Raw genomic sequence first — 27,897 nt, 5'->3', positions numbered from 1 at the left:
TCCCCACCTCCACCACACTTCTATTTGAATAGCAAAGCTACTAGTCCCCAGGTAGCAGCTAGAACACTCCACATCACAAAAACTAATTACTTTGCAGATTTCTCTCCCAGCCCCAAGGAGTAGAGTATTAGCGACTTCTGGTAACCTTCTGGGGGTGGGTAGGTGTGAGGGTCCCCAGAGGAGTGTGCATGGGTACGTCTCTTGTCTCTCCAGCTGACTTCAAGAGTATTTTTCTCCATTTTTCGGCCAACGGTCCAGAGGAGCATCCTCATTCCCTTATACTCCTCACAACCTTTGACATAATTATCTGTGACAAATTGATTTAAAGTGCGGCTGCAGGAAGAGAAACAGCATATCTCGCTTGGCCTTCTGGGAGTTGTAGTCCTACAGGCCCCCGGGCTGCCTGGCTGGCCCTGGAGCTGCGGACTACAGCTCCCAGGCCTTCTCCAAACCCCTATCGCACAGCCTCAGAGCCCCAAGCCGGGAGGAGGTGGCTACATTGTGTCTATTGTATCCCTTGGCTGTTGTATTTGTACATTTCTCGGGACGTGAAATTGAGAGTGAAAAGCATGGCAGATGAGCAAGAAATCATGTGCAAATTGGAAAGTATTAAAGAGATCAGGTAAGTGGTACGTTGCAGCGTCCTTCCCTGCCCCCGCCCCCGCCCCCTCATCCCTCGCTGCGGGAAAAGGCTGAGTTACCAATGAAAAGTATCTATTGTTGGGCCACTTGCAAAGGGGAGCTGGAAAGGGGCCCATTCACCACAGACTTTCAGGTGAGGTGAGGGTAAGAGGGGGTCTGGGAACAGTCAAAACTGAGTTGCAAAGGAAGGGAAAGAGGGAGGAAGGGGGAGAGAGAGAGGAGCGATGAGGAGGGGGTGGGGGGAGGTGGGTAGAGAGTGCGAGACACCGGGAGAGACTTGTTGACAGACAAGGCTGAAAAGCGCAGATGGAGACATATGGGGTTGGTCCCAGGACAGCTTTATTCTTCTTGGGGTGGGGGTGGGGGTCAAGATCGGCACTCACGGGCACATTTTTTGAAGTACTTATTGGCTTCGATGTGTCTCTTGCTCCTTAGGAGTCGATTTTTGCCCCCTCCTAGTCTCTCGTTCAACTTCAGGACCTGGAGCCAGGGAGAGCTTTTTGAGGACCAAGTCCTGCGCGTTAGGGCTGTGGCTGCGGGGCGGGCGAATGGGTTGTTGTGGAGGAATCCCGGCGGGCGGGTGCTGGAAGGATGGCGCGCGCTCGTTTTCCTTTCGCTCACTCGCCACTTTCTTCCTATCCTGCGCTCCAGAGGCGGGTGGGAGCGATGGGGACTCAGGATGCGGTAGCGGAGCTGATGATGGAATCCCAACAGCTGCTCAGACAAGCTGGAGGTGCCGGGCTGGTGTGTTGGCCGAGTGGGAGTTGCCGGCATCCGGCATCTGAGACCCGGTTGCTCTGCTAGCAGCTTAGGCTAGGCAGTGATGTTATCTTTGCTCAGAACACAATAGCGCCGTCAGAGCTGACTGCGTGGGCCAGCACTAGGCCTTCCTTCACCTTCGCTGTTCTGCCCGAGCCTCTGGTCCAGCCCCTACCCTCATCCTGAGTGCCCTGGCTCAGGCCATCTCCTTGGAGTGTTTTCCAGGAATCTGGGGATAAGGTGTGAAGAGTATCAAGTGTGTCTCTTTAAGAAATAAGACTGTCACTATGAGATTTAACCCTTAGAGTGCCTTGTGAGACCTATAGATGGTGGTGTTGGTGGTAAAGCACTGTGGCTGCTTCTTCCTCTGAACGGGTTGTGTCTCTTCTGAAGGGAAGAAAAGGAAGGGGCGTGTAGTTTATTGAGCCCTGGTTTTCCAGGCCCTTTGACTTTCTTGCACTCATTTCATCAAGGAACTTCCTACTCTTCCTTTACAATATGGAGGCTCAGAGAAGTTGGATGACTTTCCCAGAGCCACCCAGCTTGAAAATGCCACATTAGAGAGCAGAGATCCTGCTCTTCCCACTATGTCCAGCAGAAGGCCTGAGAAAGAGGGGGTTATTATTTAGTTTTTTTTTCCTGCAAAAGCATCAGGAGATAGTGAGACATCTCAGTGCAAGAGGATGCCAGTTGTCACAATAACAATGCAGCTAATAAAAAACTTAGGCTTGCAAGTGGAAAGCCTAATGTTCTACTCATACCTGGCTTTGAAAGAACCCTATCCTATCCCCAGAGAAAGACTAGTTGAAAGCAAATTTAATCTACAATGAACACAGACCCGTCCTAGTGAAAACCAACTGGGGAACCATGACTTCTACCCTCACCAGCGGTAACCAGGAGTTTGTACTCAGCTGGCTAGGATGAGATCAACAGAGAGTTGGAGAGAACTTCTGCCCCCTAACCAGCAGTAACAACCCAATGTAGATGTCAGGAGAGACTTAGTGGAGAGACTAAACTTTTGCTCTTCTTCAATCGATACAAGAGTGCCAGAGGAGGCCTGTTAAAACAAAACAAATACCCAGAGTATCTAACTTTTTAAATATTTCATTTTATTTATTTGAAAGAGTTACAGAGAGAGAGAGAGAGAGAGAGAGAGAGAGAGAGAAAGATGTCTTCCATCCACTGGTTCACCCCCCAAATGGTCGCAATAGCTGGAGCTGGAACAATCCGAAGCTAGGAGCCAGGAGTTTCTTCCAGGTCTCCCGCATGGGTGTAGGGGTCATATTCTACTGCTTTCCCAGGCCATTAGTAGGAGCTGAAGTGTCCAACTTTTAATAAAAAAAAACACTCATCACACCAAGATACCAACTTGAATACAGACAGCTGCCAATACTGAGGTGGCACAGCTGTTAGAATTATCTGACAAGGATTTTAAATTATCCACCATAAAATGCTTCACTGAGCAATTACAACACACTTGAAACAAATGATAAAATAGAAAATCTCAGCAAAGTCTCAAAATAGAAATATGAAACATAAAAGAGAACCAAGTGCAATGTTTAGAACTGAAAAATACAACAACAGACCATAAAACCTCAGTGAATGAGCTCAACAGCAAGGTGGATAAGACAGGAAAAAAATCTGACAGCTTAAGAATAAAACAATAGATTTCACTGTAGGACCATGACAAAAACTTCAAAATTCATACCAACAGGTTCTCTGAAGGAGAAAGATGGTATAAACTGAAAAAGTACTTGAAGAAATAAGGGCTAAAAGCTTCTCAAAAGACATAAACTTCCACATTAAGGAAGCTGACGAAACACCAAGAGGATCAGCAAAAAAGAAACCCTCCACCAGACACATGGTAGTCAATCTTGTGAAAACAAGAGAAAAAACAAAACTCTTGAAAGCTGACAAAGACAATATCTTACCTATACCTACATGGAAAATAATTAGAATGACAATTTTCTCATCAGAAATTGACAGGGCCCTAGCAGGAAGGGGGAGAACATTGTTTGTGTGTTAAAGGAAAAGAACGGTCAATCAAAAATTATGGGTTAGAAGTTCTTCCTCAGCCATGGCATTATCTGTGTATACAAAGGCTGTTGATTTCTGAGCATTGACTTTGTATCCTGCTACTTTACCAAACTCTTCTATGAGTTCCAATAGTCTCTTATAGGAATTTATTGGGTCGCCTATATATAGTATTATGTCATCTGCAAATAGGGATAGTTTAACTTCCTCCTTTCCCATTTGTATCCCTTTAATTTCTTTTTCTTGCCTGATGGCCCTGGCTAACACTTCTAGGACTATATTGAATAGCAATGGTGAGAGTGGGCATCCCTGTCTGGTGCCAGTTTTCAATGGAAACGCCTCCAACTTTTCCCCATTCAATATGATGCTGGCCATTAGTTTGTTATAAATTGCCTTAATTGTGTTGAGGAATGTTCCTTCTAACCCCAATTTGCTTAGGGTTTTCATCATGAAAGGGTGTTGTATTTTGTCGAATGCTTTCTCTGCATCTATTGAGATAATCATATGATTTTTGTTTCTCAATTTGTTAATGTGCTGTATTACATTGATTGACTTTTGAATATTGAACCATTCCTGCATACCAGGGATAAATCCCACTTGGTCCGGGTGAATGATGTTTCCGATGTGCAGTTGGATTCGGTTTGCCAGAATTTTGTTGAGTATTTTTGCATCTATGTTCATCAGGGAGATGGGTCTGTAGTTTTCTTTCTCTGTTGTGTCTTTTCCGGGCTTAGGAATTAAGGTGATATTGGCTTCATAGTAAGAATTTGGGAAGATTCCCTCCCTTTCAATTGTTTTGAATAATTTGAGAGGAACTGGGGTTAGTTCTTTAAATGTCTGGTAAAATTCATCGGTGAAGCCATCCGTCCTGGGCTCTTCTTTTTCAGTAGTGCGTTTATTACTGATTCAATTTCTTCCATGGTTATGGGTCTGTTTAGATTTTCTATATCTTCAGGGCTCGGGGGACACACAGCAGACTCATAGAATGGCAAACGCCCAAAAAAGCACTCCGGTCTCAGAATCAACCCTTGGGGCATTCGGATCTGGCTAAAAGGCCCATGAGAATCTCACAGGCATGGAAAGCCACGGCAAGGTGGCAAAACAATTTAAATGAAAGATCCTGGTGAACAAGACCCCAGCGGAAGGAGCAGGCCATCAAGGAGGGAGGCGCCTTTCTCCGAAGGGAGGAAGGAACCTCCATTGTGATAAGGCCTTGACTAAACAAGTTCAGAGCTGGTGAACTCAAGGGGCTTCCATAGCCTAGACAGCTCATGGCAAGAGCCTTGGGTGATTGCTGATGCTAAGGGGTGCCAGATTCTGTCCCAGTTGCCCCTCTTCCAGGCCAGCTCTCTGCTGTGGCCAGGGAGTGCAGTGGAGGATGGCCCAAGTACTTGGGCCCTGCACCCCATGGGAGACCAGGAGAAGCACCTGGCTCCTGCCATCGGATCAGCGTGGTGTGCCAGCTGCGGTGGCCATTGGAGGGTGAACCAACGGCAAAGGAAGACCTTTCTGTCTCTCTCTCTCACTGTCCACTCTGCCTGTCAAAAAAATAAAAAATAAATGAAGCTAAATGTATCTTCTTACTTAGTTGTGGTGAAGATTAAATTCAATAGCATATAAAGTGCCTATCAGAATTGCTGGAACATAGTAGACACCACAAATGTAATAGCTGTTATTATTAAATAAAATCTTGGGTCCAGCACTGTGGTGTAGCATATTAAGCTGCTGGTTGAGATGCTGGCATCCCATATTAGTATGCTACCATATCAGAGTCTGAATCTGAATCAGGTGCTCTGCTTCTGATCCAGCTCTATGATAATGCACTTGGGAAAGCAGCAAAGATGGCCCAAGTACTTGGGACCATGCCACCCACTTGAAAGACCAGGATGGAGTCCCTGCTTCCTGGTTACAGTCTGGCTCAGCCTAGACCATTACGATCATGTGAACCAGCAGATGGAAGATTATTTCTCTCTCTCTCTCTCTGTCTCTTTGTCTTTAACTCTCTCTCTCTTTTCCTCTCTCTCCATTTCAAATTAATAAAAAATAAAATCTTTATTAACACCCAATTACTTCCTAGTTCTGGGCACTTACAGACTCTTAATAAATGTTAACTAGATGAAATTCTCCACACACAGAGTGATGTGTTCCCTTCTGTGAAGCTACTGCTGTTGTAATCAGTTTCTTGGATTTACCACCTATTTGCACTCAGGTGTTTTTTTTTTTTTTTCATTCCGTATGTAATTGCTGAGCCCTTCTAATCAACCATGTGTTGTGATATGTGATATGGAAGTTGAATAGAGAAAGATGGTAAAGGGCCAATCTCTAGAAGGCTATAATGTATGTAATTATACTTACTTCAAATTACTTCATATATAAGTCTTTACATTTAGAGGACCCAGAGACCACACACATGTGTTCTGTGCTAGTCTCTTTCCCATTCTGGACCTTTGTTTCTGCAACTCTGAAATGAAGTGAATGTATTGATTGGTGGCTTTGAAATAATGTTCTGAGGATCCCTGGGAGTTCCAGTGAGGTTCATAAAGAATCACTATGGTAAAAACAGGTGGGAGTTTATGTGAAGAGAGAAGAAGGATTTGTGAAACCCCTTTTTCACTTGAACCATGATAGTTGTGATTTGTTCTATTTTCCATATCGGATCTCAATCAATCATTTTATTTTATTTTATTTTTTCAATCAATAATTTTAGTTGAAAGAAGGGATCTTCTTATTTATCACACACAGGCACTAGCAACACTCTTGGGTAAATAAAACTGGTTTAATAACTTTTTTGACTGCTTGTTTGATGGGAGTTCTAAAGAGAAGGAAGCCAGTAAGTGTGTATATCTAAGCAGTGACTGACATAGTGCCCTCTCTGCAGATTTGACAAAGGCAGGTAAATTTTTATTTAGATTTAATCTTGCCTCAAACAACCCAGTTGCTAGACAGAGTATGGAAGACTGGATATTAAGTGTTAAACCTAAGGAACATAGTAAAGGGAATAATCCCCAAAGGTGAAAATTCTCTGTTTCTTTTTTCATTGTTAACCACTAGCACATTCTACCCATGTACTTCAATCAACAAACTACTCAAAAATCCATTCCTTTTGACAAGTCATTTCACAAGTAGAGGAGTAGAAAGAGTTTAGAATTTGGGTTCAGAGGGTTTCAGGTTTAGATTTAATTCTGGGTGCAATGGGAAGCCATTATAGTATATTTAAGTTATAAATTTAAGTTGAATCATAACTTACAAACCACAGAATTATCAATTGTAAGTAAACAATTCAATGATTTTTTGAAAATAAATTTACAGAGGAAGCATTGAGATGATGTAATTTTAGGCTGTTTCTGCCATCCCAAAACGAATCTTAACGCCCAGTTTCAGTCAATTTCTTTTCCCACTCACAAGCACAGGCAAACTGTAATATACTTTCTGGCTCAATATATATGTCTTTTCTGAAAATTGCCTGGAAATGGTGTTATAAAAATGTGGTTTTCTGTCACTTAGCATGTTGTTTTTGAGATTCATCCATGTTGTATCAAGTGTCAGTATTTTGTCCCTTTTGTTGATAAATAATCTCTCAGTGCATGAGGATAGCACATTTTTGTTGTTCACTCACAAGTTGATGAACATTTCTGTTGTTTCCACCTTTTTGGACCTTGTGAATAATGCTACTCTGAATATTTGCATACAAGTGTCTGTGGAAGCATGTTTTCATTTCTTCTGCTTAGATTCCCAGGGGTGAAATTTCTATTTCACATGACAAGTACATGAATAACTTCTTAAAATACTTAAAAAATATTTTAGAAAATTGCCCCAGTTTCTATCCCCAGAAGCAGTGAGTAGATGTTCTAGTTTCTCTACATCCTCAACAATATTTGTTTCTGTCTAAAAATGATATCAGATTTATCTTTGTGGTATGAAATGTGGTCTCATTGTCTGTTTTCCTAGTGACTAATCCTGTTGAACATCTCTTCATTGGTTTATTTGCTTCCCATATATCTACTCTTGGGTAAAGTGTCTATTCAAAATTCCAATCAATTTTTCAGTCAATTTCAATCTACTGATTGTCATTTGAGTGTTCTTTATATTTTGTGACTGTAATTCTTTCAAATGCTTGCTTTACAAAGATGTTCTCCAAGTCTGTAATTGTCTTTTGGAATTTCTGATAACTAATGTTGATAAAGAAGCACGATTTATCAGATTTTATTTTGTGGACCACGAATTTTTTAATCGTATACAATAATTCCTAGGTCATAGTCACAAAGATTTTCATCCTATGTTTTCTTTCAAAACATTTTTTTGAGTTTTATTGTTAGATGTATGATCTGTTTTCATGTAAGTTTTGAATATGGTACGAGGTGTGGGTTGGAGTTTATTTTTATTTTTATAGTTTTGCATATTGATGTCCAATTGCTTCAGAACTATTTGTTGAAAATACTATCCTTTCTCCACAGTATTGCTTTTGAACCTTTGTCAAGATTTAGTCGTCCATACGTTGGCAAATTTATTTCTAGTTTCTGCTCCATTGATGTATGTTTATGTTTATACCAGTGTTTTGCTGTTTTGTTCACTGGGCTTTTATAATAATCCATTAAATCAGATAGTGTAAGTTCTACAACTTTGTTATTGTTCAGAATCAATTTTGGTATTATATGCCCTTTAAATTTCTTTATGAATTTTTAATTTCACTTACCAGTTTCTGCCTAAAACTTCCTGGGATTTTAATAGGATTGCTTTGGAACTATAGTTTAACTTTTTGGATTTTGCCAATGTGAAATCAAATAATGTCCTATTACTCTTCCAGGATCAAATCCAATATAGCACATTGCATTTTTATGATTCCATTTTAACCTCCTTTATTAACTATAAGTCTTTGTCATTATTTCAGTAGTTGCTTTAGGGTTTATGATATACATATTAAGCATCGCGATTTTTCTTCAGTTGAGCTTATTTTATTGCATGTATAGCGTAAGAACTTACAACACTATTATTTCTCCTTTATGGTCTCTGATATTACAATATGTTTTTTAGTTGAACCCATTGGTTACCTCTTTAGTAATTTAAATAATGAGGAAAAGAGTCATCACATTTTTCCATGTAGTTACCATTTTCAGTGCTCTTTATTCCTTTATGCATGGTTTCCTCTGCTATCAGTTTCCTTGTGCTTGTAGGACTTCCTTGAACATTTCTTTTGATGTAGATTTGCTGGTGATGTAGTATTTCAGCTTTTCTAAGTCCAAAAAGTTAATGTTTTATCTTTATTTTCAAAGTTATTTTCACTGATTAGATAACTCCATGTTGACAAGGAATTTGTCAGTACTTCAAAGTGACCCACCTTTTTTTAAAAAGAATATTTATTTATTTTATTTGAAAGTCAGAGTTACACAGAGGAGAGGCAGAGAGAGAGGTCTTCCATCCGATGGTTCACTCCCCAATTGGCCACAACTGCTGGAGCTGCACCGATCTGAAGCCAGGAGCCAGGAGCTTCTTCTGGGTCTCCCACGCAGGTGCGGGGGCCCAAGGACTTGGGCCATCTTCTATTGCTTTCCCAGGCCATAGCAGAGAGCTGGATCAGAAGTGGAGCAGCCGGGTCCCGAACTGGCTCCCAAATGGGATGCCGGTACTGCAGGTGGTGGCTTTACCTGCTGCGCCACAGCACTGGCCCCACTTCTATCATTCTTTATTCCTCTGTATATAATATGATTCCCTGCCCCCCCACCCCAGTTGCTTTTAACATTTTCTGTATATCAATGGTTTTGAACAATTTGATTACAATCTCATTTGTAAGGTTTTTTTTTTTTTTCATACTTCCTGTGCTGTGGTTTGCTGAACTTAATTAGGACATATATAGCTTTCACTAAACAGAACATTGAAAAGTTTTTATTTGAAGTGGGGGAGAGACAAGGAGAGAAAGAGAGAGAGAGAGAGAGATATTTTCAATTGGCCGATTTACTTCCCAAATGCCTGCGACAGCCAGGGCTGGGCCAGGCCAAAACCAAGAACCTGGAACTCAATCTAGGCCTCCCATATTGGTGGCAGAGATCCAATTATTTGAGCTGTCATCTGTTGCCTCCCAAGTATGCAATGGCAGAAAGCTGGATTGGAAGCAGAGCCAGAACTTGAAACAGGCATTTTAACTGCTGTGTCAAATCAAATGCCCACCCCAAAATTAGAAGTATTTTACTCATTAATTCTTCAAGTATTTTTCTTTCTTCCCTCCTTGTTGGTTTTCAGTTACCTGTGTTTTATTTATTTATTTTTGGTTTGATAATCATGCTTACCATGAGATCTACCCTTTTAATATTTTTAGATATTTAAAATATATTGTTCAACTAGAGTCATGATATTCTACTATGGCTCTCTTGATGTTATTCATCTTGCAAAACTGAAATTTTATTTTTTTATTTTTTAAAATTTATTTGAAAGGCAGAGTTACACAGAGAGAAGAGAGACATAGAGAGAGGTCTTCCATCTGCTGGTTCACTCCCCAGTTGGCTGCAATGGCTGGAGCTGCACTGATCCGAAGCTAAGAGCCAGGAGCTTATTCCAGGTCTCCCACACAGGTGCAGGTGCCCAAGCACTTGGGCCATCTTCCACTGCTTTCCCAGGCCATAGCAGAAAGCTAGATTGGAAGTGGATTATCCAGGTCTCGAACTGGCGCTCATCTTGGGTGTTGGCACTGCAGATAGCAGCCTTACCCGCTATGCCACAGTGCCAGCCCCCAAAACTGACATTTTATACACAATAAATAGTAGCTCTATATTTTCTCCTCTCCCCAAACCCTGGCAACCACTATTCTACTCTCTGCTACTATAAATTTAACTACTTTAGATATCCCCTGTAGATGAAGCTTTTGTCTTTCTGTGACTTATTTCACATAATATTATGTCCTCAATTATTATCTATGTTGTCACATACTGTAGGATTTCCTTCCTTTTTATTTTTTAAAGATTTATTTTTATGTATTTGAAAGGCACAGTGAGAGAGAGAGAGAGAGAGAGAGAGAGAGAGATTTTCCATCTGCTAGTTCACTCCCCAAGTGGTCTCAGTGATTAGGGCTGGGCCAGGCTGAAGCCAGGAGCCAGTAGCTTCTTCCGGGTCTCCCATGTTGGTGCAGGTGGTGAAGCACTTGGGCCATCTTCCACTGTTTTCCCAGGCCATAGCAGAGAGCTGGATGCAAAGCAGAACAGCTAGGATGTGGACAGGTGTTCCAACATGGGATGCTACCATTGCAGGTTTGGTTTAACCTGCTGTACCACAATCCTGGCCTTGATTTCCTTCCTTTTTACAGTAATCATTGTACGAATATAGCACATTTTACCTAGTCATCTGCTAATGGGCATTTAGTTTTTTCCATATTTGTGCTATTGAATGCTGTAGTGAACATGGGAGTGCTGATATCTCTTGGAGATCCTGGTTTCAATTCTATTAATAAATATCCATTATATGATAGTTCTGTTTTAAGTTTTCTAAGTTCTGTTTTATTTTTCGCTTATTCATAATAAATTATACATATTTATGGGCAATAATTTCATGTATTGATATCTGTATTCATTGTGGAGTGATCTAATCAGGGTAATTGAGATATCTGTAAGCTCAGATTTTTATTTTATTTGTGGTGAGAACAAAGTCCCTTCTACCAGCTATTTTGAAATACACAATAATTGCTGTTATTTATTATCACACTGCCATGCAATAAAACTCTAGAACTTATTCCATGTATGTAACTTTAACTTTGTAACCACTGACTCAACCTCTTCCCCCACCATCTTCCCCAGCCTCTGGTAACTTTTGTTCTGCTGTCTTAAGTGTCCTTCAAAAGACTAATGTATAAAGAAAATTGTGGTATACACACACACACACACACACACACAAGCAAACACACACACGGGAATACTATTCATCCATAAAAAAGATATGAAATCCTGTCGTTTGCAACAACATGGATGAACTTGGAGGACATTCTGTTAAGGGAAATAAACCAGGCACAGAAAAACAAATACCATTTAATGTCACTCATACATGGAATGCTTTAATTTTTGTGGAAATTTATATTATTTTCCATAGCATTTTTCACTGATGGTATACAGAGAGTCTACTTTATTATCATGTTTGTCAAAATTTGTCTTTTTATTTTTGATAATAGCTGTCCTAACTGTTGTGAGGTGATATCTCATTGCAGTTTTTTTAAAAAAGATTTATTTATTTATTTGAAAGGCAGAGTTACAGAGAGAAGGAGAGGCAGAGAGGAAGAGAGAGAGGTCTTCTACCCGTTGGTTCACTCCCCAAATGGCTGCAACGGCTGGAGCTGTGCTGATCCGAAGCCAGGAACCAGGAGTTTATTCCGGGTTTCCCACACGGGTGCAGGGGCCCAAGGATTCGGGCCGTCTTTTACTGCTTTCCCAAGCCATAGCAGAGAGCTGGATTGGAAGTGGAGCAGCCAGGACTTGAACTGGTACCCATATGAGATGCTGGCACTTCACGCATTGGCTTTACATGCTACGCCACAGCGTTGGCTCCTCACATTGAAGTTTTGATTTGTATTTTCCTGATGATTAGCAATGTTGAGCATCTTTTCACATGCATGTTTGGTCATTTTTATATTCTTTGTCAAAGTCTTTGTTTCACTTCTTTGCCTATTTTAATGTTTGGGTGTTAGTATTTTGCTATTGAGATGTAGGAATTCCTTATATATTTTGGGAATTAATCCCTTATTAAATATATGATTTGCAATTATTTTACCTTTTATTTGTTTGATTGCTCTCTTAGCTGTGTAGAGGTATTTTAGTTTGATGTGATCTCACATGTCCCTTTTGCTCTTGTTGCCTCTGCTTTTGGTATCATATCCATTAAATTATTACCAAGACCAAAGTCATGAAGCTCTTCCCCTATGTTTTCTTCTAAGAGTTTTGTAGTTTTAGTACTTAAGTTGTCTTTAATACCTTTTGAGTTTATTTCTATTTATTGTATAACGTAAGTGTCCAATTCTATTATTTCGCATGTAGATAATTCAGTTTTCCCCACAGTATTTGTTGAAGAGACTATTCTTTACCCTGCTTTATATTCTTTTTATCCCTCTTGAAGATCAATTGATTGTCTGTGAGTGGATTTCTTTCTGGGCCCTCTGTCCTCTCCTGTGGTCTATACTTATACAAGGGGCCTTCAAAAAGTGTATGGAAAATGTGTATTATCTTTTAAGTCCATTTTTCTGCAAATGTTTTATGCCAGTACCATATTATTATAACTTTTGCAACTACAATATGCTATGTAATTGTAATATATTATGAAATCAGCCAGTGTGATGTGTTCAGCTTTGTTCTTTTTTCCTCATTTGTTTTAGCTATTTGGGATCTTTTGTGGTGATATAATAAATATTTGAATTGATTTTTTTCCTATCTGTAAAAAATACTATTGGATTTAGATAAGGATTGCATCAAATCTATAGATCACTTTCAGTTGTTCGGTTAAGTTTTCCAATCTATGAACATGTATTTCCATTTATTTGTGCCTTCTTTGATTTCTTTCGTCATTGATATAATTACGTTTATTCCTAACTGTATTATTCTTTTTGTTGAGCTTGTTCCTAAGTATTTTATTCTTTTTGATGCTATTTTAGGTGTGTTCTTTTGTAATTTCCTTTTCACATATTTGTTGATGTATAATTTAACATGATATATTTTGTATGTTATTTTTGTATCCTATCTTCACTAAATTTGTTTATTAGTTTTAACAAGTTTTTGTTGTTGTTTGAGTTGTTTAGGTTTTTGTCTTATAAGATCAGGTCACCTGAAAATAGGCATAATTTTACCTGTTACTTTCCTATCTGGATCTTATTTCTCTGTGTTGCCTAACTTTGGCTAGGGCTTCCAGTACTGTGTTAGAAAGAAGTGAGCATCCTTGCCTTATTCATGGGCTTTCATTCTTTTACCATTACATATGAATCAGTTGTGAGCTTTGCATATGTGGCTTTTATTATGTTAAGATAATTTCCTTCTATGCCTAATTGTTGATGAAAAATCTGCAAGATCAGCTCAGGATACATTCTCCTACAAATCTCTAATTGGGTGTGATCTTCAATGCCTTCCCATTGCTCCAATTTTCTGAATGAAAACACAGATACAAGGGCCCAGATGTACTACTAGTAGGAGTGTGAACTGGTGTAGCTATCCTCTTCAGCAAGTTGGCACTGCTTACTCAAAATAAGAATATGCATTACCCTTGTCCATGAAATTCCACTCGTGGTATACATCCTTAATCCCAAAGTTACTGAGATAAGTACAATATTCAATTAAGTGCTGCCTTAGAGATGTAGAGATGGAAGCAAAGTCGTACTCTATCCCTCAGAGAATCAGAAGATAAAATGTGGTCAATGGCTATATGTAGAAGCAAGAAATTGTGGTTCTTGACCTCAGAGTGCTAAGTAAAAACTATATTTTAGAATTAGATTTCTATCATTTATATATATATATATATTTAAAATTTGAAATCCATACATTTGTGGAATCTTCAAAAAGTTCAGGTAAAAAGCATATTGTGAAAACATTGTGTATGAATTTCGAGTTTCTATTTTCCACAAACTTTTTGAAGTAACAATATTATATGTGTGTGTGTGTGCATATGAATGTCTGCTTAATGTGTCATAGCAAAATACCACAGAGTGGGTGACTTCTTAAACAATAGACATTTATTTTCCCACATTTCTGGAGGCTACCAGTCCAGGATAAAGGTTCTGGAAACTTCAGGGTTTTTGAGGATTTTCTTCCTGTCTTGTAGATGGCTACCTTCTTATTGTAGTCTCATATTCATACTTTGTAAACTCAATATAGCAAATATATCAATCTTCTCAAACTGATGAACAGATTTAATGATATTCCCATCAAAATTCCAGAAAAAATTTGGTAGATATATAAAAGATTATTCTAAGCTTTGTATGGCACAGGAAGATAGAGCAGCTAAAGCAATTTTGGAGAAAATAAAGCGGGATGTATCACACTCTTGATTTCAATACTTCTTATATAGCTGTGGTAATTAAGATTGTGCGATATTGGTGAAAGGAGAGACACATAGTCCAATGGAATAAAATTTAGAACACAAAAACTTACCCACAGAAGTATAACTTTGACAGAGGTGCAAAAGCAGTTCAGTGAATGAGGATAGTCTCTATGTCAAGTAGTGCAGGAGCAATTGAATAGCCAAAGAAAAAAACTCCACCTAAATGTCACATCTGTTACAAAATTAATTATGAATGAAGATGTAAATCTAATGATATGACTTTTCATAGATAGTGTAGAAAACTCATAGAACCTAAGGTTTGGTGAATAGTCTTATGATAGCAAAGCATGCTGTATAAAAGAAAAATTCAATAAATTGGACTTCACAAAAAATCATGAATGTTTGCTAAAGGCCCTGTTAAGAGGATGAAAAGGCAAGCTACTGAGAAGGAGAAAATATTTACAAACCAAATATCTGACAAAGGACTCATATCTAGAATATATAAAGAAGTTTTAAAACTCAAAGGTGAGAAAAATAATGCAATTGGATAATGGGTCAAAGGTCTAAACACATTTCATGGAAAACAACATAGAGATGGAAAATTAGTACATAGAAAGGTATTCAGCATTGCTACCCATCAGGGAAATGTAAATTAATATCACTTTGAAGTGTCACTGTGTGCCTATTATGACAGTTGAAATAAAATGGCTGAATTGATAGGGCGACTGGATCCCTCACACATTGTTGGTAGGCATTGAAATGGTACAGCCATTCTGGAATAGTTGGCAGTTTCTTGAAAAACTAAACCTGCAGTTACTTAACAATTGTAATCTTGGTCATTTATACTAGAGAAATGAAAATTTATGGTTACCCTAAAATATGTACATGAATATTCATAGTGGCTTTATTCATAATTGGCCAAAAATGGTGTGAGCCCACTTGTTCTTCAGTGGACATTGTGTAGGATTTCCAGTGCATGGTGATAATAAAAAGTAGACCAAATTTATTTTGTTCTATTTTTACCTTTTAACTTTCTTTTTCAAAATTTAATTTATATTTATATAAAGTGAACCAATTTCATGTATTTCTTGTATGCAATTTTAAGCACATAATGATACTTCCCACCCCCTCCTTCCTTTCCTTCTTTTTTTTTCCCTTTCAAATTTGTGATAACATACTTTCTTTTTTATTTTTTATAAAATTTTAAAAGATTTATTTATTATTTGAAAGTCAGAGTTTTACACACACACACACACACACACACACACACAGAGAGAGAGAGAGAGAGAGAGAGAGAGGCCCTCCATCCACTGGTTCACTTCCCAAATGACCACAACGGCCGGAGCTGTGCTGATCTGAAGCCAGGATCCAGGAGCTTCTTCCAGGTCTCCCATGTGGGCACAGGGGCCCAAGGACTTGGGCCATCTTTCACTGCTTTCCCAGGCCACAGCAGAGAACTGGACCAGAAGTGGAGCAGCTGGAACTCAAACTGGTGCCCATATGGGATGCTGGCACTACAGGTGGTGGCTTTACCCACTATGCCATAGTGCCAACCCTGATAACATACTTTCAATGTACTTTATAGTCACAGGCTTAATCATCCACTAAATAAAGAATTCAACAAGCACAAAGTAGAGACTACTATTCTGTAGAGGTATAGACACAGGCTATAAACAATAATTAAATCTCAAGATGTCAGTTTTGCTCATCTACATTACATGTTTTTGTATTCTGTGTATTAGCTACTGCAAATCAGAGAAAACATAAGACATTCGTATTTTGGGGTCTGGCTTACCTTACTAAACATAATGGTCATCATGCACCCCTTATTGTCTGCACACAGGGTAAACTGCTCCCACTGCTCCTGTCCTTGCTACACAACTGCTGAAAAGTAACAGCAGCACCACTGAAGCCTCTGATGATACTGCTGTTCCTCTGCTGAAGCATGAGCAAGGCTGCCCGCTGAGAAAATGACTTTAGAAATAGCAAAATAGAAGCAGTTTCTGAAAGCCATCTTCAGAACCTTGTTCCTTTCCCCTAATCAGGAGTCTTGGCCCTTTTGCCCTTTTGTCAGGATCTCTGATCCTTGCTATTTCTTGTCCCAGTGGGCAATTGACAAAGGATCCAAAACACCTTGGATAGACATTGCAGCTACCCTGTGCCCTATACCCAAAGAATGAAGCTGTCATCTTGCTGGGGACAGCCCTTCTCCCCATAGAGAGCAAATGCCTTAGGTCGATTGAAGGAACCTTTGTGCCTTTGATTTTTCCATGTCTGCTGCAGCAACCAGCAGGTGAAAGCCTATGGTGTATTTTTATTTAATTTGGGATTGCACTGACTTCTACCTGACAAAATGGGTTGTATAAACAGAAGTAGAGAAAGTGAATTAAAGGTACAAAGACAGGTCTACACTTCGCTGATTTCTATTAAGTGTCAGTGGGAGAGAACTTTCACCCTGATCTCATTTACTGATGATTGCTGCCATATTAATTGAATTGATTTACCATTTAGGAAGGCTTGGCTCAGCCCTGTGTACTGCCATTGTTTACATTGACATTATGAGGTGGCTTATGCTAATATTTATTATGTTAATTAATTGATTTTTAAAGATTTATTTATTTACTTGAAAGTCAGATTTATACAGAGAGAGAAGGAGAGGCAGAGAGAGAGAGAGAGAGAGGCCTTCCATCTGCTGGCTTACTCCCCAGATGGCCACAAAATGCACTCAATCTGAATCCAGGAGCCAGGAGCTTCTTCTGGGTCTCCCATGTGGGTTCAGAGGCCCAAGGATTTGGGCCATCTTCTACTGCTTTCCGAGGCCATAGCAGAGAGCTGGATAGGAAGTGGAGTAGCTGGGTCTTGAACCGGCACCTATATGGGTCAGCACTGCAGGCGACAGCTTTACCTGCTACGCCACAGCACCAGCCCCTATTTTAATCTTAATAGCTGAGAATAAATGACTACTCATGACAGTGCATGTATATGTATCTGTGTGCGTGCACCACACGTGTATGCATGCACATGCCCATCCACACATGCACACACACTATGCTTCCTGTAGGTTCTTTGTAACAAAGTACAAACCACTGTGATGAAGGTGATAACCACGGTATAATAGTTGGCAGAGTGGGGGAGGGAAGGGCACTATCATTTGTTGATTGCCCACTCTGTGCCACATACTCTGCTTGGGAACTTTACATGTCTTAGCTTATTTAATACTCACACATAACCTGTAAAGTAAGTGCTATTATTATTCCTGGGTCACTGATGAGGAAGTCCAGGCTGAGAAAAGTGAAGTAAGATGATTATGTACTGTTACTTTCCTGATGCTTAAAAATCTAAAAAATTTCTCTTTCTGGTCTCCAGACTGGGTTGCAACCCCTACAAACCTCCCTAGTTCCATCTAGGCCTCTCTTCCTCTTGCAGTAGATGCTGCTACCACACTGGTCTTTGTTCAATTCCTTTAATGTGGCATATTTCCCTGCATTGCAACCATTACTCATGCTGCTCCCTCTGCCTAGAATGCTCTTCTCTGTGTCCACTTCCTATCACCAGCTAACTTCTGTTCATTCTCAGGTGTCTGCTAAGATGTCACATCCTTAGGTTCACATGGAAGATTCCTGTGACTGCCCTCCCTTGACAGTGTCCCTAAGACTATGTTTCCTTTGTTGTCCTTCCATTGCATTCTGCATATCCTATTACTCATCTGATGATTTCACATGTTCAGGGTCTAGTTTCCTCATTAAATGAAGATTCCTGTCCATATACTGTTCTGTTCTCTGTTCTATCTGTTAGCACCCGGTACACTGCCTGGCAAATGAAAGGTGCTCGATAAATGTTGGTTGAATGAGTGTATATTTAAATTCTATAATTGGTACATATTAGGTGCGCAAATTAAAATATACATATAGTTGTCATTACTATTACCCAAGGGCAAATACCTAGTCAGGAGCAGAACCAGGATTTATAGTTAGGTATGAATCTAAATCACCTACTCATTTCATGATATGACTGCTACAAAAATGGGTTCTTGGCCCAGCACTGCCCTAACTGGCTGTCTGACATAGAGTGAGACAGTAAACTACTCTGAACCTCAGGTTTACCATCTGTGGAAGGGTAGGCAAAGTTCAGATTGCTTTGCATGTAACCTGGAATAGGAGGAGAAGTCTGGATTGGAGAAGATCTAAATAAATAAATGACCAAATAAATAAATAAATGACCAAATAAATAAATGACCAATTCAAATCAGTATCATCCCTTTGCAAGATAGTTAACCAGGTATAGCAAGAGTTGTACTCAATATTCTTATACTTCTCAGTATGGTAATCCCAGTCAAAGGCAGTGTGGAGTAAAAGTTGATAATATGTAGGATTCGGTGTTAGCCCTGGGTTAAAATACCCAATTTACTAATTCTGTGATCCTGGGCAAGTTACTAATCTGAACTTCAATTATCTTCTCTACAAATGGGATAGTATCCATCCTTTTACCCTTTTCTAAGGTGAAAACAATATAATAATATGTAAAGTATCTTTTTCAGTAATAGAAAGAAAACCTCTCTCCATCCTACCCCTTAACACAGTTCTTTTTCTCGTTCTGTGTCATGGAGGGCTACTTCTCAAGACAGGAGCCAACAGACAATTCCGGAAAAGGAGAGAGGGACTGAAGACAGACACAGGCCGATGTCAGAGAACACAGTCATCTGTGGAGCTAGAGCACCTGTGTAATAGGCTGAGGCAAAGGGGAGGCAGAGAAAGGAAATGCCAAATACAAGTAAGTAGCTAGTGGTGAGGCAAGTCCTGAGATCTGGAAAATAGGGAGCCACTGGGAGGACAGCAAAGTGCTTAGAGGACCCTCCTTACAAAACTTTGTCTCTCCTAAGGACAAGCTTCAAATGTTCTTAAGGGCCCTTGGGACCACATACTCTGCCACTTTCTTTTCTCTTTTATCCACGTGCATGTGTATTTTGAAATTGCAGTCTTAATGTTCGTTCTTTTTCATTCAGTGTCTCTTCATTTTCCATGTCACAAATCTTTACAGGTTGTCAAATATCCTGTTTTTGTCCATATCCAGAAAACACGTCTCTGCATCTTAACATCCTGCTTTCTTTTTTTTTTTTAATTCTACTTAATAAATATAAATTTCCAAAGTACAACTTCTGGGTTATAGTGGCTTTTTCCTCCCATAACGACCCTCCTACCCGTAACCATCCCATCTCCCACTCCCTCTCCCATCCCATTCTTCATCAAGATTCAATCTCAATTATCATTATATACAGAAGATCAATTTAGTATAAATTAAGTAAAGATTTCAACAGTTTGCACCCACACAGAAACACAAAGTATAAAGTACTGTTTGGGTACTAGTTATACCATTAATTCACATAGTACAACACATGAAGGATAGAGATCCTACATGGGGAGTAAGTGCAGTGACTCCTGTTGATTTAACAATCGACAATCTTGTTTATGACATCAGTAATCACCCGAGGCTCTTGTCATGAGCTGCCAAGGCTATGGAAGCCTCTTGAGTTTGCCAACTCTGATCTTATTTAGACAAGGCCATAGTCAAAGTGGAAGTTCTCTCCTCCCTTCAGAGAAAGGTACCTCCTTCTTTGATGGCCCGTTCTTTCTGCTAGGATCTCACTCACAGAGATCTTTCATTTAGGTCATTCATTTTTTTTGCCAGAGTGTCTTGCTTTCCATGCCTAAAATACTCTCAAGGACTTTTCAGCTGGATCTGAATGCCTTAAGGGCTGATTCTGAGGCCAGAGTGCTGTTAAAGACATCTGCCATTCTATGAGTCTGCTGTGAATCTCTTTTCCCGTGTTGGATCGTTCTCTCCTTTTTAATTCTTTCAGTTAGTATTAGCAGACTCTAGTCTTGTTTATGTGATCCTGTTGACTCTTAATCCTTTCATTATGATCATTGGTGAACTGAAACTGATCACTTTGACTAGTGAGATGGCATTGGTACATGACACCTTGATGGGATTGAATTGGAATCCCCTGGCACATTTCTAACTCTACCATTAGGGGTAAGTCCGAGTGAGCATGTGCTGAACTGTACATCTCCTCCCTCTCTTAGTCCCACTCTTATATATAACAGGGATCACTTTTCAGTTACATTTCAACTCCTAAGAATAATTGTGTGTTAATTACAGAGTTCAACCAATAGTATAAAGTAGAACAAAAAAATACTAAAAGGGATAAAGTATTAAGTTGTTCCTCGACAGTCAGTACACGGGCTGATCAAGTCACTGTTTGTCATAGTGTCCATTTCACTTCAACAGGTTTCCTTTTTGGTGCTTGGTTAGTTGTCACCGATCAGGGAGAACATATGCTATTTGTCCCTTTGGGACTGGCTTATTTCACTCAGCATGATTTGTTCCAGATTCCTCCATTTTGTTGCAAATGACCGGATTTCATTTTTTTATTGCTGTATAGTATTCTATAGAGTACATATCCCATAATTTCTTTATCCAGTCTTCTGTTAACATCCTGCTTTCTTAACATGCTTCCTTAGAATAAATTCCTAGTATATTGTAGGAGGATTGCTAAGCCTCAGGGTATACAATTTGAATTTAACAAGGAGAAACAGGGTTTTGCTTTCTTATGAAGGGAAAGGAATGACCCACAATAGTTTCATTTCCCTTCTTCTTTCAGAATTAATGAGTAGATCCTCTAGAGCTGTGCTTTCTATTATAACAGCAATTAGCCACATGGCTGATTAAATTTAGAATTTAATTGAAATTAAAGCTCAAAATTCATTTCCTCACTTGCAATAGCTACATTTCAAGAGCTAAGTAGCTACATTTTCTTAACGGCTAATGTATTGGAAAGCACAGATACAAAACATTTTCATAACTGCAGAAAGTTTTTTGGACAGTGCTTCCCTAGAGTTTCTCAACAGATCACTGTTGGCATCTTGGATGCGAGTTCTTTGTGGCTCAGGAAAAGCTATTGCACGTGCTCTCCCTTGAATTAATTTAAGAGCTAAAACTTGCTGCATATTTGCAAATGTTATGGGAAAAAGAAATAACCCCATTTAAGACACATGGAGCTTTTATTTTAGAATAAAGCATCTCCTAACATTTGGGGGATGATTTCGGGTTGACTTTTCCTGAAGAGAGGGAATCTTGGAAAGATGGCTTAGAAAGAAAACCCTGTCCCATAGCCTAACTCTTGTATACTATAGTTCCATCTTTCTCCATTCTCCTGTTGGCCTGTTTTCTGCTTTTTGGGAATTGCAGGAATAAGACTCTGCAGATGGAGAAAATCAAAGCCCGTCTGAAGGCTGAGTTTGAGGCACTTGAGTCAGAAGAGAGGCACCTAAAGGAATACAAGCAAGAGATGGACCTTCTGCTACAGGAGAAGATGGCTCATGTAGAAGAACTCCGCCTAATCCATGCTGACATCAATGTGGTATGTGGCTGGCTACCTGGAGCCCACCTGTGGGCCCTTTGAGGAAGAGACAGTAGTAAGTGCTATGGCCTTTCCTGGAGATGTGCCTGTGGCCAACCTGGGGGAGCAGGCATCAGGTTGTGGTGAAGTGGAAGAATCTAGAAGTTCTAAGATCCAGCCCTGGCTCTGGCACTGACTTACTGTATATAACCAACAGTTCCCTTCTCCCTGGGCCTCGTTTTCCTTCTCTGCACTATAAGAGCGACTCAATAACCTATAAGGGCTCTTTCAGCTCTGATGTGTTCTCATTTTGGGATTCTAGGAGTAGAAGGCTAGCCCTGGAGCCCTGGAGACAAGCCAAACAGGCAGCTGCTGCTGGGGTATAGCTTAAAGTGCTACAGAGCTTCCAACTAGATTGAACAAATCATCTCTGCCTGCCTACCAAATAAGGGTTCCCTCATTAAAGACTATCCTTGGGAGATTCTTGGAATACAGGAAATTAACTGTTTGTCAAGGTAATAAGCTTCCTTCTTTTGTAGTTATCCAAGCAGGGTCAGAATGGCCACCTGTCTGGGCTGTTGTATTGATTATTCCTTCACCAGGAAGGCGGTTGGAGATGCCGATGTATAAGTTACTTTCCAACCCTTAGAGCCTATGACAATGGGAAGTATTTTTTTTTCACTCTTGAAGGAGCTGTTTCTGTTCTTGAGATCAAGTCACTTCAGTGGTAATACTCATTTCTGATGTTATCAGGCCTAGGATCTTAAAGAAAATATGAACGAGGTTTGAACAATATGCACTTGAGATTTTCTGTTAGAGATCACAGAATTCTGAGTTTTATGAGGAATTGGCAGCAAAGCTGCCAATTAGCAAAGGATACAGTGCAAATGAAATGAGCAAGAATGATTGAGAATCTAGGCCACTGTATTTCCCTAGGGAAATCCCTTCTTCCCTCTGAGTCTCCATTCTCTGACCTGTAAAATGGTAATGTGGTGTACTTGCCATTTCATCTCTAAGATACTGCATTTGAACACAACTATTTACTAAGCCTTTGCTCCATTAGCTCCTATACTGAGTGCTTTTTATCTATTTGATCATTGAATATTCACCAAGTTTGCATGATATAAGTATCATTACTATCATCATCATGCAGATGAAGAAATTGAAGTTTGACCAGAGTCACATAGAGAGGACATAACAGATTGGGAACTTGAATATAGATTGATCTGGCTCTGGAGTCTGTGCCATTACTCACTCAGCTGTAGAGCCTTTTGGAGAACCTGGGGATCTTTTCTCTGTCTACCTCATTTTATTTTTCAGATGGAGAACACTATCAAACAGTCTGAGAATGACCTAAATAAGCTTCTAGAGTCTACTCGGCGGCTGCATGATGAGTATAAGCCACTGAAGGAACATGTTGATGCCCTGCGCATGACTCTGGGCCTACAGAGGCTGCCTGACTTGTGTGAAGAGGAGGAGAAACTCTCTTTGGAGTAAGTCGACTGCCCCTTGACCCCAGCCCATACCCCCCACATGGAAACACGTGTATGTATACATACCCCAAACCTGGCTTGCATATTGGGGTACTTAGTTCTAGGATGGTTAGACTAGAATTACCAGGTGGCTTTTAAAATCCTTTGTGTGATTTTGACAACATAACATTATGTCTGTGATTCCTGCGAGGTCAATTCAGTCTAGAGGGGGTTTCCAGAAACCTTTGAAAACATAGAAGCTTGAGCTTTCATAGTCTTGAGGACTAGCCTGAGACTTCACCTCAAGACCAAGAGTTAAGAATTAGGCTCAAAGAGACAGAGTTTGGCTGAGTAGAAGGAAGTGTTTCTTAAAAGTAGAGCAGGTTGTCCCTATTTCTAGAGGTATGTCAACATAGGCCTGAGACACTTAATTAGGAATATTGCAAACTAGCATGGGACAAAGGATATGACTAAGGATCTTGCTAGCCTTGGGATTTCTTGATTTTCTGGGTCTGTCAGTGTCAGCAAGTAGGAAGAATACCCTTGCCAAGAGACAATGGTCCTGGCACCAAGGGAGAAGAGCCTTGTGTTGGGGGAGGGTACAGGAACTTTCTAGAGTGAGCCATACACAAACCATGGTTCTGTGGCATGGGGTCTTTAAGAGGGGCAAGGTTCTCCTTGCTTTCAGAATGAAAGCCAGTATCTCTCATCTCCAAAGTTACTTTGAGAAGCAGAAAGCAGAGTGGCAGACGGAGCCTCAGGAGCCCCCCATCCCCGAGTCCCTGGCCGCCGCCGCAGCTGCCGCCCAACAACTCCAAGTGGCTAGGAAGCAGGACACTCGGCAGACAGCTACCTTCAGGCAGCAGCCCCCACCTATGAAGGTGAGTGAGCTGGGTAGGGGTCATGGAAGAAGCAAAGTATCCTCCCATGAGAAGTCTGTGGGAGGCTGGATGTCCGGTCTTGGTCTTATTTATTTTTGGCCTTCCTTAAAGAACTTTTGCTTGTGACACAGAGGAAGGGGAGGCATGTCTGTGCTGTTTTGGCCCCTGCATTCCCAGTGGGGTACAAGTACAGGGAGATTGATGAGCCCTCTAAAGTGTAATTTCTGAAGTTAAAAACATGACTCTTACCCAAATTTATAATGTGCATGTGTCATAAATTAGGAAACCAGCAGGAATGCAAAGCAGGTTCCAAGGGCATTTGAGGAACTGATATTTATATGGTCAGGAAAGGAATGCTGAAATAAATTTGTAAAGTGAGATACAGACCTGGTTTATGTCCTACAGGACGATAACACGGCAACCTTTGTGATTATCTTTTATTCCTAATAGAATGAATTTGCATATTTGCTGGGGAAAAATGCAGCCTATCAGTGTAACATCATAGAGTGTAGGCCCTGATCAATAGTAAACGGTCAAAGGGCCTTCTATAGCATGCTGGCCAAGTCTCATCTGCTCCCTATTTTTCTTTAAAGTTGTATTGGCACACATTCATACAAGTTTGTTTACGTACTGTCCAGAGCTTCTTTCACATAATATAGTTAGATTTGAGTAGTTGGAACAAAGACCATGTAGCATAAAAATCTAAAGTATTTAATGTCTTGACCTTTATGGAAACGGTTTGCTGACCCCTGCCCTAGAAAATGAAATAGTTCTTGGATCAACTTCATTAATAATGTTGCAGTAATTGTGAATGGATATATAGTCCTCCTTTTGCCTTATTTCCAAGTTTTTCATATGTTTTCTCAATACTGCTTTCTGACCTGGGATTGTATTTTTCAGTCCCATCTTCTATGGCCTCCAAGAGTTCTGTTCTCTACTTGGCTCTTATTTATTGATTACCATTGCCTCCTGATAGAAAATCACAATTACTTTCTGGGCCCCTGGGGATCGTAAGTCAGATCTATGACCTTACCACTAATGTTCTTTGTCCTGTGCCCTCCACCAGGCCTGCTTGTCATGTCACCAGCAAATTCACCGGAATGCACCTATATGTCCACTGTGCAAAGCCAAGAGTCGATCTCGAAACCCCAAAAAGCCAAAACGGAAGCAGGATGAATGAAGAGAAGGAGAACACATGAAGCTCTGCTGATCAGAACCCCTCCCTTTGGCCAGAGTTATTGATGTCCTGATGTGAATCAACCAGTTCCCACCCCCACCAAGTCTCCTATTTAATGTGATGGAAGCACAACTCTTCTCTCACTTTGCTCTTTTTCTTTCTGCTCTTGGGATTTCTGGTTTAGGAAGAAATGTGGTTCAGGTGTTAATGACAGCGTATCTGATGATCCCTTTTCTCCCACCCACATTTCAACCCCTGCCATTTGGAGCTAAGGGAAGGGCAAAGGTCCCGGGCATGATTCTCTGTCTCTCGTGCCTGGGGCCTAGATCCTGAGGAGCTGTAGGGTTGAGTGCTGGGGAAGGCCCCTATCTTGCTTCAAGTAAAGGTTCCAGTGTTTCCTCTCCCTGTACTCTTGCCTTAGACTTTGAAGGGACAAGCAGTCTTCTTGCTGGACTTCCCAACAGGCTGGGTGCATGTATCTCAAACAGTCCTACACTTATCTCTTCCTTAAGGCCCAGAGGTAGCTTGTATAAGCCCTCCTTTTTGTATTCATTTGGAAGGTCTGGCTGTTACTCTATATTTCCCTCCACCATGTCCCCTGGATATACTAGATTTCTTGGGTGCCATGCTATATCTCTGAAGATGCTGAGATCTGCAGGTCTTTGTCCTATATCTCTAGTCCTTGCAGACCCAAAGTAGAAATTCCCCATGGTGAAATGAGGGAACCAGACCCATTGTACAAGTCTTGTCTAACTCACTGCCTGAGTCACTGGGGATGAAGGCTCTGCTGTAGGGGCTGTCTTAGGCTGAGTGCAGCCCCAGACTAACATTTGTGTTGACTTTTATTCAATGTTTACCTGCCCAGTGGTATTATCATAGAGGGAGAGGAATGGATTTAGATTCAAGTAAGTGCAAATCTCACTTTACCCATGCAGGTGGGTAGGAATTTCCCTCCATTCATCTCTCTCTCTCTCTCTCTCTCTCTCTCTCCCTTTCTTTCTTATCTTTCTTTTTCACTCTCAGGTCTGCTCCCCTCTGTGGATTGTGCAGGTGGTCTCCCCTCCCAAAAGATGAGAAACTAGGCTCCCCAGACCCTACAACTCTCCTCTCCCCCAAAGCTAGGTCTCCTTGTTAAGCCATTCTTGTACTTAAAGGATGGGCATGGAGACTAGCAAACTGAAAAAGTTTTAGGTCCAGGTTTCAGTCCCTGGACGGGGAGGGGAATATTTTTCCTTCCTTTCTTAACTGTAGTTTTAAGTTGTCACAGTGTCTATGTGTTCATAATATAAAATGTTCCTTGGCTCTTTGATAGTAAGAGTATTAAGTTTTACAAATTCTTTTAAATAAACATTTGTTCATTGGAGTAAATGCTGAGTGAGCATCGACTGTGTACCGGATACAAAAGGTGTATAATGCCATCCACCCTTCAGGGTAGCTCTTCTATGCTCTTGCTCACTCCACCTTACAGATGAAAAAGCCAGGCACTGCAGCACACTCACTCACCCAGTTTTCATTAACCTCTTCTGTTTATTCAGCACCCACTATTTGTCATGTTTCTACGTAAGATACTTTATATAAATGATTGCATTTGAGTTTCAAAACAACCTCCCAAGCTAAGTATTCTAATTGCAATTTTCCAAAAAATAAAGCTGAACATTGGAGAAGCTAACTTGTACAGAGTTAAACAGCTAATAATAAGAAGTTTTGGGATTTGAAGTCAGATTTGTTTGGTTGCAGAGACTATTTTCCCTCCTACTTCTTTTCCATGATCATTTATTTTTTTCTTTAAACCTTTTTCCCCTTTGGGATGACTTGATGATGGGGGTGGTTGAAGTTTACTCTGGACCTGACATCAAGGACTAGGTATCCTATGATTGACTGATGCAGGAATATAAAGGCCTCACCCCCTATGAGGTTATAATAGAGGAGAACTCTACAGAGGCACCCCAACTTCAGAGCTCCCCATAGGATAGGCTGAAGTTGCCATCAAGACTACATTACAGATAAACATCTCTCTCTGTCCAATCCTGCTGCTTTATTTCCCTTACATTTTATTTTTTTCTGCCCTCCCCTCCTCTCCCCTCCCCTCCCCTCCCCTCCCCTTCCCTTGATTTCAAGGACTCTTCAATTAATCTCCTGTACTCTAAACTGTCCCAGTGCTTCTCAGGAAACCCAATAGATGACAAAAACCTCTCTGTGCCTGTGTCCTCATATGGAAGATGAGGACAATAATAGCAACTCCTTCAAGGGGTTGTTGTGAGCAATTCTAGGCACATAGAAATCACTCAATAAATGTTAATTTCCTTCTCTGACCTAAGCCTCTGGGATTAAGTAGATGGGATGACCCATGAAAAGAGATAGTATTCATCTTGCCTGACATTACACCATCATCCCAGATGTTTTCAGCTTTAATCCTACTTCTTAGGTTGTCCAGGCTCACTCTAGGCAAAGGGATGACATTTGTGCAACGGGAGGTACACCCTAACCTGTATCAGTCTCTATACATCCCTGTAAAGTATAGGAAGTATAGTCATTGCTCTG

The 27,897-nt window shown here is 40.4% G+C and overlaps 1 protein-coding gene across 4 annotated transcripts; it reads left to right on the top strand.

The window, feature by feature from the left end:
* Positions 1 to 377: 377 nt before the first annotated feature.
* ZC4H2 (zinc finger C4H2-type containing) lies at positions 378 to 26,724 on the top strand. 4 transcript variants are annotated; one of them, XM_008272716.4, is made up of 5 exons: positions 378 to 622; positions 21,676 to 21,847; positions 23,147 to 23,319; positions 24,017 to 24,179; positions 25,246 to 26,724. In XM_008272716.4, exons 1-5 carry the CDS (start codon positions 570 to 572, stop codon positions 25,357 to 25,359), a joined length of 675 nt encoding a protein of 224 aa, XP_008270938.1. In that variant the 5' UTR covers positions 378 to 569; the 3' UTR covers positions 25,360 to 26,724. The 4 variants fall into 4 exon arrangements, with proteins under 4 accessions (XP_008270938.1, XP_008270939.1, XP_008270937.1 ...); XM_008272715.5 differs by lacking the exon at positions 378 to 622 and adding an exon at positions 652 to 775; XM_008272717.5 differs by lacking the exon at positions 24,017 to 24,179 and having other exon boundaries at positions 426 to 622; positions 25,246 to 26,717.
* Positions 26,725 to 27,897: the final 1,173 nt, after the last annotated feature.

This window comes from Oryctolagus cuniculus, chromosome X, assembly GCF_051225735.1.
Source record: "Oryctolagus cuniculus isolate XC-2025 breed Fujian yellow rabbit chromosome X, ASM5122573v1, whole genome shotgun sequence".
Taxonomy (NCBI): Eukaryota; Metazoa; Chordata; class Mammalia; order Lagomorpha; family Leporidae; genus Oryctolagus; species Oryctolagus cuniculus.
This window is presented reverse-complemented; position numbering and strand designations above follow the sequence as displayed.